Genomic DNA, 9747 nt, shown 5'->3' with positions numbered 1-9747 from the left:
CTGAATTGCAACTGTCTTTCAAGCTCATGTTTTGAATTTTACGTTCCCGTCACCCTTAATGCTAGTCTGAATTTATGTCAACATTGCACGAATCTGCCATAGAAACCAAGACTGATCTGATCCATTTAGATATGCACAGATTCAAATAAAGAGTCCATTTGGGTGTACAAGTGCCTTTTCATTACAACCTAAGCATTCTTTGTCTTGAATGTCGATGAAATTGGTTTGCTAAGGTGCAAGAGACCGCCCCCAAACGTTTTTCCACTCTGTTGAGATAAGCTCAACCGCTGTGTCTGATCTGATCTATGTTTTCTCCTCTCTCCTGCAGTGGTGTACTGGTGTAGTGGTGTAGTGGTGTCTGGTCAGGGATAAGGTTGTCAAACACAAATACATGGTTCAATTCGTCCTACACACCCTCTTTAGTGACAGCCATTCACTTTTCATGACCCCTTCCTTCTCCCTTCTCCTCTCCATCCTGGCATGCATTGTTTTGATTCATTCTTCCTAAGAAGTAGGCTGTATTGATTTTAGTCGTGTTTGTTGGAAAATTCAGCTAATCGAGGAAGGAACCCAGTGATTAACGTGCTTTTGGTGTGCGAGTGTATGTACCATTGTTACTAATATGGCCAGAAGCAGTCTGATTAGGAATATCGCAGTGCCCTAGAGACCTTACGCCAACCTCAGAGCCCAAAATCAACTCAACTTTGACACGGCCTCGCTTTAGCCCCTCGCCCTCACCAAAATAATGGGTTCCAACTCTTTTTTAAGCGAAAGGGAAGTCTCCATAGGTAAGTGATTTCTAGTTTGACGGATGATTGTTTGACGTCAATCCAGTCCGTTGCCAGTCCGTCCCGTGTTTTCATTATTCGTGGGTTGTCTACCGGCCCTTGGTGACCTCGTTGGGTCTCTTCTGGCCTCAGGGTTACTGATTGTTCCTTTTTTTCCTTCTCGCATCAAGGTAAATTAGAACGGGGCCTGTACGTGTCTCGATTTCATTGGAAGAAAAAGCCCGAGCGCAAGCTCTTGGCAGTTCGTCGGGAAACCCTACTATTGACATGGTCTCGTATTCTCCCGTCTGTTCACAGTGGTCAGACGTCGTCCAATAATTTGATGGCAGGTAATGTCGAGAAATTCAAGCGTTTCAAGGGCTGCTCTGAGACTCGTTTCTGACCGGGGCACTCCATCTTTTAGGGGGGAACTTGCATCGAAATCAATTCGATGGGGCTGTGGACATTCGTGAAATTCGGGAGATTCGACAGGGTTCCAAGAATTCGAAAGATTTTATCCGATGGGCCGAAGATTTACCTCTGGACAGTAAAAAACGCTGTTTCGTCATCTTTTATGGCTCGGAATTCAATCTCAAGTCCCTATCATGTTTAACGCTTTATCCTGACGAATGCCCCCTAATATGCCAAGGCATCGCTTATCTTCTGGAAGATGTTCGTCGAGCCTCTAATAGACTACACCAAGAGCGTTGGTTCCGCAAAGCGTTTTATGAAATGGAATCTCCAGCCCGCGAGGGATTACTAACATTGTCAGATTTGAAGAAATTCATGCAAAAAATAAGCTGTAAGATGGCAACGTCTACCCTCAAAGAAAAGTTCTCTCAGTATGATCGAAACCACTCGGGTGAAATTGGTTTCGATGATTTTTGTGCTCTTCTTCAAGATGTGCTCTTCGATAAGCAGCTCTTCAAGGAAGGTCTCGCTTCCTTCAGCTCAAACGGTACTCATGTTACTTTAGACGAGTTTCATTTGTTTTTGGAACATGAGCAAAACGAAGCCTCAGACAAAAACAATGTTGCCCAAAAAATGATGAACTATCTTCAAGATTCATCACGTCATGTTCATGAGCCCTATTTTCACACCACTGAATTCTTGGATTGGCTTTTCTCAAAGGATAATCAAGTACGTTAACGTGGACATTGATGAGAATTGCATTCCCTTTAGGTGTTAGAAATGACCATAAATATCACATGCAAATTTATAAGTTTAACGTTTAAAAAAAAAATAACATTGCAGGGGGAAAAAAAAAGGTTTTCAGTTCGGTCCCAGAAATTTTAGGGCGGCTTTACACTAGAATGGAAAACTGAGATTGAATCCAGTTTGAGGATTGAAGTTGGAGTAGTGCTGGGGCGAGTTTGGCAAAAGGCTTGAGTCCAGCAGAGGTCTCCAGTCTTTCACTGAACTCAAGTCTATCAACAAGACTCTCCCCAGCACTAGTCCTACTTCAATCCTCAAACCGGATTCAACCTCGGTTTTCGTTCCTCGTGTAAAGTCGTCCTTAGTTTAGTTACTTACGCTAGCTTCCAGGCATGTCTTTAAGGGGTTGTTGCTTCGTTTGGAATTGTTCAAAGTGGTATTTCCAACGTTTCAGCCAAAGCTCGCCAACAGATTAGAAGTTTACCTCATACCGGGAAATAAAGCACATTCATGCTTATGTTACGTGTTGATGAGAGTGCATTGTGGTTGCTAACTTCCCGTTTGGACAAGAAGTAATTTACATCTTCTTATCCTGCTTATGGTGGTAAAAGGTACTGAACAGCTAGCCGATATCAAAGTGCTGTACGGAATCTGACGCTTTTAGGACCCCGGGCCCAAGCTAGACGGCCCAATTCAAACTGAAACTTTAAAAAATGAGTTACATCAATTCTGAAACCCGTCCAAAGGTTTCGCCACTTGAAAAGTGGTCTTTTTCAATTGTGCAATTATGTTGATCTGAAATGTTACACAACAGTACATTCTTTTATTTTAGCTGCGAGTGTAACTGGAATTTTGATAGCAACTGTTGGACTTTTTACCTCCAATGCCGTGTGAAAACAGCTCTAGTCATCTTTTGATATTCATTAACCTATTATTAAAAAGAACAAAAAGCAACAGCTAAAGAGTCAAAACGGTCAAGAAAAAAATCCCTTCTACTGACATACGAATACGAATATTGTTTGACAATAGCGTTAAGTGATTGAAAATATAAGTGAAAGATTATTTATGTACGACGATAATATCGGGTGGAAACTTGTCGGAAACAAACTTATTTTTACCAATTCAATACCATAAAACAATACCAATGATATTTCCATGCCTTTTATACGAATTGCATCGGCCAATTAAGTTGGGCAGAACCCTAAACTCTCTGATTCACTCACTGTAGCTCTTTGGATCGGTTTGAGGCCTATTGAAAAAAATGCACGAGCTAGGGGATATTTTGTTTGTTAAAATTACGGTACAAAACAATACTATATTAAAGTGAACAGATTAAGAGAACAAATCATGAAGCAAGACAAACACTGAACTCTTTCCATGGCAAATAAACCCATTGTTTGGGCCTAAAGCTCTATTTTATGATATTTGTTTGTCAATAAAACAGCACCACTTTTTGAACAATTGCAAAAGTTTGCATAGCACTTGATTCAGCGATCGGGTAACATCCATTAGCACGGAGTCTTTACTAAACTTCAGTCTCATTTTGGTGCAATTCTCGTTGTAATTTTTCAGTTAAACTGCTCTCTCTTCATCCTTTACGATCAATACCTTCATTACATATTCAATTACAGCTTTTTGATCTGACTAGACATGCGTTCATCAATAATGACATGTCAAAACCCCTTTCGCATTACTGGATTTCTTCATCCCACAACACTTATCTTACTGGTGACCAAATCTCATCGGAAAGTTCAGTCGAAGCCTATGCACGATGTCTAAGAATGGGTTGCCGATCCGTGGAATTGGATTGTTGGGATGGGCCGGACGGACCACTTATCTACCACGGCCACACTCTCACGTCCAAGATAAAATTCTACGACGTTGTCAAGACCATCCAAGTGAAGCTCATATAAATACTATACATCGATATTGAATTTGTTATTGAATTTTATTTTACTTGTATAGGAGCATGCCTTTGTGACTTCTCAATATCCACTGATATTGTCAATCGAGGACCACTGCTCTCTGGCTCAACAAAGAAAGATGGCTCAGATATTTCAAGACGTCTTTGGTGATATGCTCATATCTGCTCCCATTGATAAGAATGAAAAGATTCTCCCTTCACCGGAAAAAATGAAGCGCAAAATCATACTCAAACACAAGAAATTACCCGAAGGCGTTGATGAAAATACCAAGATATCGATTGATGTCACTGGGGACAACGTCCATGGGATGGATATCTCTAATTCGGTGCAGAGTGGCATTCTATTTTTGCAAGATCCAGGTAGGACATAGTCGAGTTTTTGTGAAAATATGAAAAGGCATTTCTTTCTCTCAGTACCAATCCTATAAATTCGCTTTTTTGCCGAAGTCCGCAACCAACCATAAGATTAGATACCAACTTTTGATTGCAACGTTCTCCAGGAAACGTGTTCAACAAATTGCCTTTTGGGAAATAAGATCTTGCTAAAGAATGGTATTCAAATCTTTTGATTCCATTTTGTTCTTGCACTTTTATGTGCACAGTTCTAGTGCACGTCAAGGTTTCTTATTTATTTCAAGTGGAGCACACAGTAATACACACAACACCTTTCGTTTTTCTTTGTTGGAAACAACACAAGGACCAGCTTTGATAAAAGATACATCATTAAAAGTAACTCTGATTAATAGATTAAAACACTGAACACTGAATATGAATATATAATTGATTTACTTTTTGAAAAATCCCGCGGTTGGTCTTGTATTACTTTATTTGGGGGTTCTGTTCCTTCGCAATGACGCTTTTGCAATAAAAATGGTCCTGGTGGGTCAAAAGTGTTCATGAGATTTGTCCCTTCTAGTCACCGCAGAGGTTCAACGTGCGTTTTGAGAGCCCTTTCAAGCCCTCGGAAATCCAGGCTAATTAAATCAATGAAGTCCATTGTTCAATTAGTACCTGGAAATTCTCCTTCAACAAGTTTGATGAAGGCGACTGCCCAACGCCATTCGACCTCCGAGAATGAAATTGCCTCTAAATTCGTGCCATTGCTCTTCGTAATATGGGGGATGATCAGTCGACTTTGAGAAGGGTTCTCATTTCGATTCCCAGTCTGGTGCTTCTTAGGGATTTATGCATATTTTCAAATGTGGGCTTTTAGATCAACATGTTCGAATGAAATCAAATTTCACTTTTAATCCTCTACGTATGATTCTGTCAAATCTCATATATACAAGTGAACCATGCATGCTCTTCTTAGGCCTCCAAAAGCTTAACCTCTTACGTGTGCTCAACCATGAAACGTTAACGTCTGGCATATGTTGGCGCCAAGACAAAGAAAAACCTATAAACTTTAAACCAAAGTTAATTCTTATATATGCAAGGGATACTTTACCTTTCAGATGAGATGGAATGGAAATCACACTTCTTTGTACTGACGCACAACAAAATCTTCTATTCAGAAGTGAAGACTGAGGTAGAAGAAGGTGATGGTGATGGTGACGGAGACAGTCTTTCAAATGAAAGTGGAATGACTCGTAATTCGTCCATGGTCTCGAATACATCCGCTCAGAGTGCTCCCGGTGGCGTTGATCTGTCAGAATTACATTTCTCCGAGGCCTGGTTCCACGGCAATCTTGAGCGAGGCAGGGAGACAGCTGAGAAAATGCTGATGGATAACGCTCACATGGGTGATGGCACTTTCATCGTTCGAAAGAGTCAAACCTTCATTGGAGATTACAGTTTATCTTTTCTTCGTAAAGGACGGGTAATATTTTCAGATAAATTACTGTTCAAACGAACAGATTATAATGGTTCTTGGGTTGCTCAGGTGTGGCATGTCCCCATCAAATCTCGTCAACAGGAGAATGGTAATATTCGTTACTACCTGGTGGATCAAGTTTTTTTCGACTCGTTGTATTCCTTGATCACACATTATCAGACGAACCCAGTTGTTTCACCTAAATTCTCGATTATCTTGGGACGAGCAGTTCCTCCTCCTAATCAGCATGAAGGAATGGTAAAGAAATAGAAAGCGCATTTGCCTGTATGGTCAACTTAAGCTCTAGCTCTGATTTCTATTCCATGTTTCAATATCAGTCGTGGTACCACGCAAACTGCTCTAGACAACAGGCTGAAGAAATGCTTTCGCGTGTTTCCTTAGAGGGTGCTTTCTTGGTTCGCATTGGCGAACGTGTCTCGAATTCATTTGCCATCACATTCCGAGCTGAACGGAAAATCAAACATTGCCTAATAACAAGGGAAGGTCGAATATACACGATTGGATTGTTGCATTTTGAAAGTCTCGTGGATTTGATCAAATATTACGAAAAGCATCCTCTCTACCGGGCAGTCAAGCTGTCCACTCCAATTAATCAAGATGTCTTATCCAAACGTGGCTTGAATGGACTCATGGATTCAGACGAAGTGTATGCTTCTTCAGGTTACATGGACCCTTCCAATTTCACCTCAAATATAAATGTTAAGGTGATTATTGAGTCAGATACTTTTGCCTCGATCATACCTAGATAACGTGTGTCTTTGCACTTTTTTCAGGCAATGTATGATTACAAAGCCAACAAAAATGATGAACATTCCTTTACAAAGGGCGACGTAATCACCAATGTGAATAAACAGGAATGTGGATGGTGGCGTGGAGATCTGAATGGTCGTAGACAGCAATGGTTTCCAGCCAATTTTGTTGTGGTAAATATTTCAAATTGGGCTTAACCAGACCAATGGCTCGAATACTCTTATTGACATTTCAGGAAGTTGATTCCACCGAAGTTGATGATCTCAATAATGAACAGATGCCTTTAGGAAGCTTGCAGAAAGGATTTATTGACATTTTAGGAGCTCAAGTAACCATTAGCCTCAACCCAGAGCCACATCCTACGTTGGAGTGGATTGTGCGAATCGAATGCCCTAATCCAGATTCCGTATTTGATGTAAGTGATTATTACACCTTATGCAACAATAATACCAAAGACTAAGAATTGGAGGACTTGCAGAACAAAAAAACGTTTCAAATGGCCACTCGAAACAGACAAGAAGCCAGTGATTGGGCCAACAAGATCAGAGAAACGGCAGTGTCTGCCTCGCACAGGGAAGATGAAAATCGGCGGAAAGAACGAGCCATGCGGATTGCTCGCGAACTCTCAAATTTGGTAATTTATTGCCGGTCTGTAGTATTCAATCATGAGCGATGTTTGCGTCGAGAGGAAAGAAATCACACCGAAATGTCTTCGTTCCCGGAGACAAAGGCCGAAAAACTCGTAGCTGCCGGACCTGACAGCATTCAAATGTTCAATTGGTATCACACAGTTCAATTGAGTCGGGTTTACCCAAAGGCCCAACGTGTAGATTCGTCCAACTACAACCCCATGCCAATGTGGAACATGGGATCGCAAATGGCTGCTCTTAATTTTCAAACGGGTGACAAACCAATGCAGGTATTTATTTGGTTTATTTCAATTTATGTATTCGCTTCATTTTCTTACAAGTTCTTTTAGTCTTTGGCTTGTTTTATTTCGAATTGATGTCAAATTCTACCACTTATTGTTGAAGGCAGCCCAAAGAATCAAAATTACTTGCCAAACTATGGTTCGCTCGACAATTTCGTAACCGGGTTAGAACCCCCTGCACAAAACCTCGTCGCCGGCATTTCTGAAACTTGTTTGTTTGGGTTCGTACATTCGTACACTAGAGGGGATATTAGGCGAATTAATCCCCTCTTTAGTTCAAGGTACATTTCAAGCACTGTGATACTGTCAAACTGAAGTACTGTAACGATCTTGTTAGGTGATATTTTGGTGGCTTATGCGCTTCATCGCTTAACCACTTGACCCCTTTATTCAACCAATCGAATTCTAAATCACCTGAAATTCTCAACTGCGATTGGTTGGACCATAGAGCAAAGCTGTCGAGCGGCCAAGGGGAGATTAGCCACGAAAATATTCGCGATTATTAATCTGGGCCATTTTTCTGCACTTCCATCTGAAGAGGGGGCATTTTTGACATGATTTCTTTAAATTGTGAGGACAGCACGATGAATGTAATACCTCAAACAAATAAGTCTCAGAATTAACGTCGTTGAGGTTCTTCATGGTATTTTTTTAACCTAAGGAGAAATTCTCGAACAAGCTCAAGTTTGACAAGTCTATAGTAACTGGAAACTCATGGAGTGACTTCCGTGAGAGCCTCCTTATTTGGACATCGAAGCGGAAAAGTAATGGTGAAGTCGCCACAATTTTTCTGACCTTTTTAGCTTAGTAGCTTTTTGTGAAAGGATGAAATTGAATTTTCAGAGGCGGCTTTTTAAATGCTCGTACCTCTGAGTTAAGGCTTGGACGTTACCCAGAATGAGCATCCGCTCAGCACTTTCGGCAGAATATTTTCATACCGGTTAACGTCCAAGAGCCTAGCTCCGAGGTAAGAGCTTTATAAAACAGGCCTCAGGTCATTCGTCCTGAAAAGGAATTGTTCATTTAATATTTCTATTGATAAACTGCAATGGTTTACTCATTGACACATCAAATATGCTTTTGAGTTGTAAACGACGTTTTGGACTTATTTTTGCTGCTTGTAAATTTTCTATTGTAATAATTTACTTTTGAAATCTTAGGAAGTACTCTCTGATTCTTTATTGCTTTGACTGTATTGAAAGTTAGGTCAGTTCCCCCTGAAAAACATGCCCGACATGTCGACTAACGGCACATATTCCCTTTTTTGCAGTTAAATTGTGCGAAGTTCATGCAGAATGGTAATTGTGGTTATGTGTTGCGACCTGAGTTCATGTTTAACGAGGAATACTCGCCCTATGACGCACGATCTATATCTGGACAAGAGGTGGCTCTCTTGGGGATCAAAATCTTAGCTGCTCGTCACCTCAGCCGAAAAAGTGGAAGGGGTATAATTTCACCCTTTGTCGAGGTTGAAATATGCGGTGCTGAATATGATAACGCCAAATTCAAGACCAAAACTGTTAGCGACAATGGGTTTAATCCTTTTTGGAATGAATATTTCGAATTCAAAATACTCAACCCGGAATTAGCTTTACTGAGGTAAGTATCAACTTTGCAAATACAAACCTTCAAAATCTTATCTCTTAATCTTTGCGTCTCCGTAGGTTTGTTGTTTATGATGTAGATATGTTTGGTGAACCCAATTTTTTGGGCCATTTCACTCTTCCGTTGAAATGTATGAGAACTGGATTCCGTTCTATTCCTCTCAAAAACGCCTTCAGTGAAGACCTAGAACTTTCCGGTAGGTTTTATCCAAGTCCTTATATCATTCTCCAGTTTTTTTAATCCATTCTCTCTATAGCCCTCTTGATTCATGCAACAAGGCGTAGCTGCGGCCAAAACGTCGTAAGTAAAGATCAAGGACGAGCTTCTGATTCAGCGGAGTTATCTGATTTTGGAGAGGCGGATCTAATTGAAACCGCTTTAGCCGATTTTCCGGGCAATCGACCGAAGCCCAAAGGATAGAAATTCTTCGGTATTTACAATGAGTAATGCGAATACCTGATTCAAAATATTGTCATAATCTGCAACCCATTTAACACTTGCGTTGTTTCAATAAAGAGTGTCATTTTATTAGACTTTAAGTTTGATTAAAGGAGATTTTAAGCTGTATGCCAAGATTTGCTGTTAACGTAAGTATATTCAAATCTACCCAGTTGTGTGTATAGGGGTGGAAATTTAAAACATGTGTGGAGGAGAATCGCCTGGGTTCTGAAACACTCTTACCCTAAAAAAGTACAACCTTAGGCAATCACAGACGTCTAATTTCTTTTTTGTCTCTGATTAAATGCACGGTTTCTTTGTTTTATGTTATCAATAGAAGATT

The 9747-nt window shown here is 40.5% G+C and overlaps 1 protein-coding gene across 1 annotated transcript; it reads left to right on the top strand.

Annotated features, from left to right (window-relative positions):
• Nucleotides 1-315: 315 nt before the first annotated feature.
• LOC131879266 (1-phosphatidylinositol 4,5-bisphosphate phosphodiesterase gamma-1-like) lies at nucleotides 316-9499 on the top strand. Its single transcript, XM_059225538.1, has 14 exons — nucleotides 316-788; nucleotides 959-1117; nucleotides 1192-1907; nucleotides 3554-3820; nucleotides 3888-4206; nucleotides 5301-5665; nucleotides 5729-5917; nucleotides 5998-6384; nucleotides 6454-6603; nucleotides 6666-6845; nucleotides 6909-7349; nucleotides 8632-8960; nucleotides 9026-9162; nucleotides 9223-9499. The coding sequence occupies exons 1-14, from the start codon at nucleotides 746-748 to the stop codon at nucleotides 9384-9386; spliced, it is 3846 nt and encodes a 1281-aa protein (XP_059081521.1). The 5' UTR covers nucleotides 316-745; the 3' UTR covers nucleotides 9387-9499.
• The last annotated feature ends 248 nt before the right edge of the window (nucleotides 9500-9747 follow it).

The sequence above is a fragment of the Tigriopus californicus genome, chromosome 4, assembly GCF_007210705.1.
Source record: "Tigriopus californicus strain San Diego chromosome 4, Tcal_SD_v2.1, whole genome shotgun sequence".
Taxonomy (NCBI): Eukaryota; Metazoa; Arthropoda; class Copepoda; order Harpacticoida; family Harpacticidae; genus Tigriopus; species Tigriopus californicus.
Note: the sequence above shows the minus strand (reverse complement) of the source record. Positions and strands in the feature narration are given on the sequence as shown.